Source organism: Opisthorchis viverrini (assembly GCF_000715545.1).
Source record: "Opisthorchis viverrini unplaced genomic scaffold opera_v5_109, whole genome shotgun sequence".
In the NCBI taxonomy this organism is placed as follows: Eukaryota; Metazoa; Platyhelminthes; class Trematoda; order Opisthorchiida; family Opisthorchiidae; genus Opisthorchis; species Opisthorchis viverrini.
This window is the reverse complement of record NW_008751764.1, coordinates 11750-22470: the sequence shown is the minus strand read 5'-3', so window position 1 is coordinate 22470 and position 10721 is coordinate 11750. Positions and strand designations below refer to the sequence as shown.

At 44.9% G+C, this 10721-nt stretch overlaps 1 protein-coding gene across 1 annotated transcript in view; it reads right to left on the bottom strand.

Annotated features, from left to right (window-relative positions):
* T265_05607 (hypothetical protein) overlaps nucleotides 1–6585 on the bottom strand; it is a gene marked incomplete at both ends in the record, with an annotated part of 33099 nt that extends 26514 nt beyond the window's left edge. The window contains one exon of the mRNA XM_009170666.1: nucleotides 6245–6585. Coding sequence (XP_009168930.1) covers nucleotides 6245–6585 — 341 coding nt within the window. The remainder of the gene's footprint in view (nucleotides 1–6244) is intronic.
* Between the last annotated feature and the right edge of the window lie 4136 nt (nucleotides 6586–10721).

Here is a 10721-nt window from a genome sequence, read left to right as displayed (position 1 = left end):
GTGGCACCCCTAGCATTTCTAGCGGTTTCGTATCGGTCACATATTCCGACTATCTGAATGTGCAGCGCGATCTTGGGTCGGTTAGTCTTGTGAGCGTCCAGGTTCCCTCATTCTTTGTGCTGCATTCCAGAAAATCAGTGAGCCCATTATTTTTCCATCCACTGGGATATCTGGACGAGAACAAGTAACGGGATAAATTGTTTCTGGGCAGTCTGAAAAGGTCGGGAAGACTGAAATGTGCAAGATTTAGATTCCGAGCGAAAGGAAATCGCGTTTGATTCATCTGATGGTTCCTCAGCAGCATTTTTAGTTAGCTAGGGTGATTCAGGTTTGTATGTTATAATGTGACAAGTTTGGAAGCACCAACCGGAAAAGTGTGGCATTGATCAAGTTTGTATGTTATAATGTGACCAGTTTGGAAGCACCAACCGGAAACGTGTGGCATCGGTATCGATCAGTTTATTACAAGGTGATTGTTTTAGACTGGAAGCATTTGCTTTGCGATCCAACAAAAAGTGAAACGATTTGATTGTTTATCCCAAAACCTTAGAGTCATTCTATCGGAATGAAACGAAATCTATACGCCTATTTCGATGGCAGTGAAATTCGGTACATGCGGTGTCATCGGGTATACCAATGAAGAGACACATAGCCTGGGCTGTGTGTGAACACCGACCGCATATCAACGTTATGCTTATAAAGGCGTTTTAGATGACACTGGTATATCAACCCTCAACTGCACCTAAAATGCTGCATCAATTTGTACATCGATTACCAATTTGTCGAGACAAATTGGAGATGAGGAGGCACAAGGCTCAAAGGACTATAAACACGTACGGACTAAAATAGAACTGATTTTCAGACCAGAACAAGCTCTGAGGTCTTCCATTCACGTTTGATGAGATATTGTGTTAGCAGCCATGATCGTGTCCAAGAAAGGCCTTCCTGTCGATTCTGCTAATCGACTTCGAAAATTGACTGCAATGTTACTCGGTTACAACTGTAGCATGAAGTTCATATCTACTGACAAGATCGGTCAGGCAGATGCATTATCAATACTTTTAGAAAATAGACCACCGTACTCGCAGGATTCAGCTCAGATCTCAGTTGAATCGGAAATGCGATGTACACCCATGGAAGCCATCAAAGATACTCCAATCAATGATACACAACGCAACCATAGAGGAGCCACTGCTGAGTCAAGTAGAGAAGTACCACCTCTCCCAGTGGAGACAAAACAATAAAACAAAGACTTGCTACAGTTTCATCCAAGATGATCGTCACTGCCCGTTGTTGATGATTGCTTATTTTCCGCAGAACGCGTTGTCGTACCAAAGGATCTGCAGAGGGTTTTTAGCAACAGTTTCATAAGCACATCCTGATGATCGTCACTGCCCGTTGTTGATGATTGCTTATTTTCCGCAGAACGCGTTGTCGTACCAAAGGATCTGCAGAGGGTTTTTAGCAACAGTTTCATAAAGCACATCCTGGGATCGACAGCCAAGTAGAAACGCTCGTCAAATCTTGCCACCGATATGCGTTGGCTTCAAAGCCCCCTAGAAAATGTGAACTCCGTTCTTGGTCGGTACCACGAAATACATGCTCAAGGATACCCGCAAGAGGTGGAAGCCCCAGAAAGCACCAAAACGCAGTCTGACTCGTCTCCATCCCCTGAACTTCCACAAAACGTCTGATCGTATCCTCTCACTATCTAAGGTTTTCAATTTGGTAAGCAGCTAGCCTTAAGAGAATTTCCGTCAGTTTCACTCAGGAGTACTTAGTCTATTCAAACCCCGGGAGCTGTGCATTTGGGTACTTTCAGCTTCCCGTGTTTGTGTTGGATCAGCCATGACCTCTTGCAAATATCTAACGTTGGAAATTTATTGCTCACTGACTCTCCCACGCACGATCACACCACTCAGCATATCCCGGAATAATACATCTATCAAACTACAAAATATAGCTCCTTGTGTTTTTGTTGTCGTAACGCAGACCAGAAGAAGCACGCGACAATGTGAGAAAAAAGGACAACTGGAAAGCAACTATGCACACAAGCTGGTCTCACTTACTGCAGACTATACGAATAGCTCAAAGGTCTGAGTATCAAAAACAACAAAATTGCTTTCTCGTTACCATGGGATCCCATTTGAAATACTGTCGACTGAGGAAGGTTGGTGGCACGAAATTTCCACGTCAGCCGTCAAAGGGTGCACAAACGAAGTTCAACAAGTTAGCCGAAACTCCTCAATCAGTTTGAGCCACCAGTTTGATATTGGTCAGTAGGAAGTCATGAACAGACGGAGTCGATTCGACGGGTCCTCTGAAGCAATAAACTGCCAGTTTGCTGTATCTCAGCAGTCAGCTTGAATTTCGGCTCTGTCAACCAATTTCATGGACTTTGTTCAGGATTGGCGGCTGTTGTGTCGTGATTATTTTTTCGAAATAACTCAACTCTGTTGGCTAGAGGGCAAAACACAGCTTCAGAAAAGCGCTTTGGTGGTCACATCCCTCGTGGATGTGACGCAGACGGCGGTGGATGCGGAAGTGTACGCTGAGTGTGCAATTCATTTCTGATAAGTTTTCAAAACCTGCGCATTGGGAATTCACCAGCTTCCATATCGCTATTGACTCGGCTTCAATAAAGATGCCAGAAATATGTCTATGGTTAGTTTGTCCGTAGACTGCGAGATTCGGACGATTGAAATGCGCTCTCGCACGCTGGTGACACATCAAGCAACGAATTGAAAGGAGGGAATATATTGTATCATGTTCTGTGGATCAGAACTTTCATTCAGAGCTCACATGAGTTGCGTTGAAAACTAGATTGCCGTGCTACTGCACTTTTCATCACAAAGAAGACGCGAGTTCAGCATTTCTGGTCGTATCAGCAAAGGATCTCGAACGTGATAAGGAAATTAGGCAGCATTCAATGAGGGCATTCATAGGTTACGTAGAGCAGGTTGTATTGTGTTTCGCAGTGTCAACTGAGACAATAACCTTTGCCAAAGGGTGACGAAGTGTGAGACCTGGAATCAGTGGCGTGTTTCGCGTCATCACATTTTGGGCTTTGGTATTAGAGATTAATCCACAGTTATTCTTAAATAATAACTTACCGGCGAACTATGCACAAAATAGCTATTTGGAAAACCTCAAAACTACCAACAAAATGTTGGCCAGTGGGTTTCAAATGTGTATCACGCTACCTGACTGGGAATTTCTGTTTGGCGGGTCAATCGATCGTCACAATCAGGATAGTTATTGGGTCGTCGTTCGATGAGTCGGGCACACGAATCACATCGCTCAAGTGTGAATACGTTCGCCTGTTCAGACGTGAAAATTCAGATGCGTCCAACGTGGGTTGGTGAAGAAGTTCTTACACGCTCGCCTCGCATGTCAGATGTCCGGAGTTCAGCTCCCGGCGCGGCCACTGGGTATGCACTGCTAATGAGCTCCGATAAGTGAGAAACTCGAGGCCAGTCGGCCTCCATTTGATGTGGACCCTTCGGAATGATTAACCAGGGGGACGACTATTCAAACGGGAGTGGTGTGACTATGAACAAAATTTTAAATTAGTATGGCTTATTACATGGTTTATATAGCTCGATCGAACCTATCACGTAACAGATAAGCGACTCAACACTGTTGGAAAATTCTAATACATTGTTTAGTAATCTGAATTAGGGTCATTCGAAACGAAACAATGAATTTCCAAGTCACTGTTAGCATTTTCCGCGCGTGTACGCCATTCCCGAATTATTGCCGAAACCAAACCGACAACCAAACACCGGTTCCTCCAATATTGTCGGACTACAACTAGGTGAAGTCTCCCGGGTTGAACTGACCTCCAGCCGATCGTCTGAATGTAAGCTCATCTGAGACTGGTGCGTTTCAACACATTCAGTGTATTGAGATAACTCAAATGTTGTGTCTCCTGGATTTCGAGGCAAATATTTTGAGCAATTTTGATTCGAACAGAGAGAGAGAGAGTGACACAGCGGAGTTTATTACTACCTAAATTAGATCCTCAAAGACGTCTGTTCTAGAATGTCTCGGGAGCTTATTCGTCAATTCAGACATATGACACCGATATGAGAATGTTATTTCGAACATCACGATGGTGAAACGCGTCACTTCGAGTTTGCAGCGTGTCCATTGTACGTAATCGAAAGCGGTCATACGCATACCCGGCTAATGTGGTGGTTAGGTCTCGGGTGAACGATGGAATCGAATCGCATTCCCTGAAACCTAACGGTGAGGTTGCTGCCGCCGTCGCTTCAAATTCCCATTATATTAAACGGAACAGTAACTAACGGAGACACTGATAGACTCAAAACGAAGGCAGGAGGATACGTGGAATGAAGCTATCTACTAGACTGCACCTTCAACAAATTGCCGCATTGCAACCTACACGAATACCAAGAAACATGGCTACTTCTCATGATTTGAATACTGATATCGTGCTGACACAATGATGAGGGTGAAGAAATTGGGGACAAATCTGAGTGCGGGTAATACGAAAGGCAACGAAACACAATTTATTGCTTTTCGGTATTCCAGAAGCACGTCAAACATCGTAACACACCCTAAACAAATGCAACATTGGAGAGCTGAAGAGACATTGAGAAATTTGAGGGGGAGAAATGAAAATATGTTCGACAAATTCAGTGTGGAACCACATTCATCCCTTGAATTAGATCCGTGTACCTCTGATTCATGCCCTCAGTAAGTCACGTCGAACGACATCCGCCCGATGGCCTATTGTCCTTTGTGCTTTGTGGGTGATAGAGGCCCCATACAAAAGTTTGGCATGGCTGTAGTGTGCACAGTTCCCGGGACATGATCCAAACACGACTAGATATCTGTCCGCCTTTAAATCCGTTGACAACGGCCAAAGTAGAATAGCATGGTTCTCTCCCTGTTAGTTACGAAAACAACCATGATATTCAAGTCTTTTACTTAACGAGCCAGCCAAGGAAACGCGATGAGCCAGGATAACATTAACTTCGCAGCTACCGGCTTTTACTCTGATCGACTGTAACAGATTCACGTCAACATTTATCAGTGGAAGGCCTTCGGTGTAGGAGGTGTCTCACTCAGGAAACGCAGAGAATGCTTTTACAAGCTACAAGATACTGAAGTCACACCTCACCTACACAAAGTTTTGGAAAACAGGTTGTCATACTGAAGTTTTCCGAACACAGTGTGAATAGTTAACATAATGAAACAAATGTTTCCTAATTCAAAATTAACTTTCTATCGTGTACATCGGCTGCGGTAAATCCGATTTTGAGCGGATAGCTTTTGCGAGTTTAAAAATGAAGCTTTTTATCGGGCTGGACACCTTTGTTTTGCTGTTTCGCTGTGTGGTGCGTTGAAATTTGGAGAGGTTCCTTCACATTTCCCACACACAATTTATTGGTTTTCGGTATCCCAAAAGCATATCAAACGTGGTCACTAACACACCCCACACAAATGTACATTTGGCGAGCTGAAAAGACATTGTGAAATTCCGGTGTGGAAGGAATAAACAAAAAAAGACAGCAACCGGGGTAATGAGAGTTAAATCGAGACTGATGGCCAAACAGGAACCTGACAAAACGGAAACGACAAGCAAACTATGAGTTCATACAAGAAGAATGCGACAAAAAATCAGTTTGAGTATTTTGAAGGGGATTCCGCGAGAGAATTTTGCGTTCCAATGTTGCTCTTAGAAGGTCACCAGCTACTTTTCGCCATTCATGTTCATTGCAACGGACGTCTTTGCGAAGCGGACCCAACCCGATCCGCGGTTCGCACCCGATAGCGACAGCAGCGAGTCGGCGTGCATCATGTGGACGCAGCTGTTGCTTCCGCTGTCGTAGTAGATGGATCGACACGCTGGTTTGAGGGCGCATCTGAGATCAAACGAAGGAAATGAATTGTAAATGCGTGGACATTTCATGGTGTAAGGCAACACAAGTATCGCGCTACACTTCCCACTCACAACGACCGGCTGTCAAGAAACCGCCTCGATTATCCCACTTGTGCGATGGGGAAAAACAAGTTGGATGACGATTAAATGCAACAATAGATATTAACGATGACAACGCCTGTATGATAAGCCCAAAGAGAAGAACCCAAGACATTTCGAAGTTGCTCAAATACTGTGGAACGAAAATCGCTGATCTCAGAGTGTTATTGCTTGAGGTCTAATATTAAGAAAACTACGTTGCGGAAACGTACAGAAACGCGATCATTTACTCACCTGCGTGCACAATCCAGTTTCGTCCTCGCTGCCACTATACGTTCACAGCCTGACAAACTTGCGTGCGAATGTACGACTACCGACAATGGCTTTGGGAAATGGCTGAGAAATAGAACCTTGTGATGGCCATCTGGAAGATTCCCACCGTACTCGCAAATTGTTTGAGGCTCATGACGAAGTGCAAAGTGGGGAATATTGTGGAGCGATTGTTCATCTGGCAACCACAAAGAGATATCCTGCCAACCCAGTTGCGTGGTTCGATTCTCATAACGGACGTCGTTCTCGGCGGCTGTGTATTCCGGATCGTCGGGATCCAAATCGCGCCATACTGGTGTTCCCATATTTGGTGGTTCGAGCAGAAATTTCAGTCCAGTTTGAACACCACGCGTATCTAACATAGGCCGGGGAATATGACGAATATTTCGGCCAATCAGGTAGACCAATTGGTTTCTGCTTCTTCCATATAGTGCACAATAATCGGCCGCTGCACAAAATTCAGGAATACTTCGTTGCAGCACAAAACAGACACTCTCATCCGCCTTTTGAAAATTAGGTGGACACGTGAAACCCACATGAGAGTTAATCAATGCGAACACGTAGAACAAACTGAGTAGGTACATGATTTTCGCGGTTGACAGCTACCAGCGCCTTGACGTGTTTGAATGTCCGTAGAATTTCGTTGTCAGTTCACCAATCCAAGACGTTTTGTCTCGTTTGGCCAATCCCCACTGCTTTGCGATAAACACGGGTGAGTCTGCCCATTTGTTCAGCTATACCAACCAATGAAATTTCAACATTGAATCCGTGTCTTGCACTGTTTGTAAATATACCGCAGCCTTGGTCGTTCATGAGCACACCAGCACCCAGAACAGACTAAGCTTAGGTTGTAGCCAATTATGTAGATGAAATAAAAGAATTATCGATGGTGATAAAAGCACACTTTTGGAAACTAACCGACTCGAGAAGCAGAAGTTGAACTTCACATCGAAGCATGTCTTTTCAATCAGAGGGTAGTTTATTTGAAGTTTCCTCGAGGTCGATGGGCTTACGGGACGCAGAAAACTGTCATCCGTGCTTGGGTTACAGAAATATTCGATGAGAAAATCTGGAATGGAAATGGCGTGTGACGCTCCCTGTTCAAAGTTTCGGGTTATGCCGTAAGATACCGAAAGATAAATGAATCCGGAAGTCTTGGAACACAGTGGCTCCATCAGTTTTCATTCAAACGTATACAGTCATCAAGGGTACATGTTCTTACTGCGGCCAGGAACTTCCGCTCCCTCAGCGAGTCTGGGACGTTGCTGTTGCCGCAGACACACGCAAACGACTGGGGATAAGGTAGCTAATGAATCCACCAGTGTCGGATGCAGGAAACGATTGAAATTCAAAATGAGTTATTCTGAGAACAAGGAACGTCCACAGTCACAATCCACTTCTATGTCAAGGGCTGGCAGTTCGGATTGGAGAACGAAGTTGACCAAATGGATTTTAGGTCGAAGTATTCCCTTCGTATTTCTCTTGTGATTCTTGATAGGCTGCNGCAACAGTTTCATAAAGCACATCCTGGGACCGACTGGGTAAAACTGTTGATCCGGAGCTGGGTTTATTGGCCTTACATTGACAACCAAGTCGAAACGCTCGTCAAATCTGGCCACAAATGTGCGATGGCTTCAAATTCCCCCGGAAAATGTAAACTCCGTTCTTGGCGGGTACCACAAACTGGATCGTCAAGAATACATGTGGTGTGCAGGTCCCGTGGACGGTCAAAGTTCTATCATTATCGTGGACGCTTAGAGAAAGTGGCCAGAGATTTTCCCCATGATGACAACGACGCCCACAGCACCCATTGGCATGTTGCAGGAAGTCTTCACTCGTTTTGCCAGTCCTGAATAGCTCGTTTCTGACAACGGGACACAGATCACGTCGTCTCGATTTGAGGAGTTCTGTCTTGGCAGTGTGTCTGAACACGTTAGAAAGCCTCCATATCACCAACAATCAAACGGCATGGCACAACAACTTGTGGATACTTTCAAAAGAACCTTCATGAGGCGGAAGGCAAAAGAACCACAGCAAGCATCCCGCCTTACTCCGAATCCATCAACCCTGGAGAGGAAATCGCCTGCAGGGACCCTACTCTACCACAATTCGGTTGGACCGAGTGGGTTATAGAATAGCGATGATCAGCAATTCCACTGAATCTCCGTTAGCAAAATGCAGGGAGTGTCCGCCAATGCATTCGGACATGGGAAATAGTAAAGGCGTATACAAAAAGGAAAAACTGTTTGCCGATAATCACTGTGACACTTTTACGTATGTTACGCAATTTGAATGTGCGCAACGTCCAGTAGTGAGTCCTCATCATGAACATCACGATAAGTTCCGGCAAATTTGTGAAAGCACACATGGTTGGCGAATTCGCCACTAAATGTGCCGCTAAAGAGATACGTACACTCCAAGTGAGCATCAAGAATATCTTTCCTATGGCTTCCATGGTAAGCGGTGATTACAGCTGACTGTCCTAAACAATCTCGGTAAGAAAAGACATGGTCCTGGTTGGATTGCAATGGTGGGGGATTACTACTACTCGGCCCCAAGTTATTCTTCCGCGAAACCAAGTTTTCTATTTGCAAATGAGTGTAATGCACTGATGAATTATGGTGATACACATCCCAAATGACCGTTGCTACGTCCAAACTCTTCTGCGTGCCGTGCTAACTGAGCGAAATTATGGTCATCAGCGTAGCTACTTCGGTCGAAACACTTTCGTCCCCGAATTACAGGACACACATCAGGTAGATTGACGTTTTCTCGCGATTTGTTCCAAGCGGAGAATGCTCCTTCGTACGTCTTAAGTTCGGTAAATCATGGCTGAGATGTTAAGCTCTAGGAATCCTTAGACGCATCAGCCGTCACTAAAAGGTGCTTCATTTATATAGTTATCATGGCCGTTTCACACATTTAATAACTCCCGTTTCAGGGTCTCATCACTCCTTCAGCAGAAAGGCCAAAAGCATTTGGTTTCCACTGATTGGGAGAGTGATGGTTTGGGCGATATTCTTGAGAATATGAGTGGAGTTAGTGTGGTTTAATGTACTTGGAGCACGAAGTGAGAAGAATGGCAATCAATACCATGGAAACTGGAATGCGTAGCATATTATGCACCTCACTCTGGGCCTCTCACTGTGGTAGAGAAAGTAGATTACATGCGCTGCTGGAAATATCCGCGGACAGTTAAAGCTGATCAGTACGACCGGAATTTACCAGACATTTCAGGGAATTTACAAAGCTGTCCACAATCGGTTGGCTAGAGTTCAACCACTCACAGTTGTCACCTTACTTGAAGCCGGAACTCATGCGAGGAACGCCATATACCGATCACTCTGTGTGTCATGGGGCGATAATCGAATGGCGGATGTTCTTGCCAGTATCTTCAAGCTCTCTATCGAGTCAACTATTTTGGTCCTGTGAAGAATCCATAAGGCCTCGACAAAAGGAATTCCTGACCCATTTGAGTGTGACTTTCGTGCGACAGCTCACCAGTTGAGATCAAACGGTGACTTCACTGAATTGTCAGTGATGCGTACATACACTGCTGTACCATGTGTTAAATCGAACATCTGCACTGGAGACAAGCGGTCGTTCATTCAACGTTCACGCAATTTCAGAGGACGTTGTCCAAAATGTGCCTCCAAGCAAAACAATCGTCTCCAGATTGCATGACTATAGACATTTTCCTCGAGGAAAAATGTGTCATGAGTGGGTCCGGAATGACGCGATGCAAAGCGAAACGCGTAAAGAATCCACCTTACCTACCTATTCGGTCCCTGTTGCGTTCACAAGATGGGTCACAATCAGTCGGTAACTGGATGTAAGATGGCAGCGTCTGAGAGCGAGCAACTCAGCAAGGTTAAATCGACTGTGAATTCACGCGTATCCTGTCACCCAATGCCCTAATGCTCCCACTGATAATTTGATTTCTCTAAAGTCCACTCGCTCATTGGATATTGCAACTATAATGCAGTTTGCTCAAGGAATGCGAATCGATATCCCTTGTTTGGTACCTGTCAGATTAGTCCACCGTGTTTGAGTCGCTCAAAGACATACGACTGTCACTTGCCCTCGGCTTTCCCCAGCGATCAAGAAACGACTTATTTCGTCGCTTCAGTGCTTAACAAATCTTACGCGTTTTTTTCGAAATATTTGGACACACATTGCACAAATCGAAATGGGCGCCAGAAGGCACTAAAACCCAGTTCGAGATCTTTATACGTTATAAAATTTGCCTCGATTCCCCCTCCTGATTATCCACAAAACGTGTGATTGTGTCATCTCATCATCGAAAGTTTGCAGTTTGGTTAGCAACTATGGCTAAGAGTATTCCTGGCAGTTTCACTCGGGAGTGCTTAGTTTATTCAAACACCGGGGCTGTGCACTTGGGTACTTTCAGCTTCCCGTGTCTATGTTGATTGACTACTGA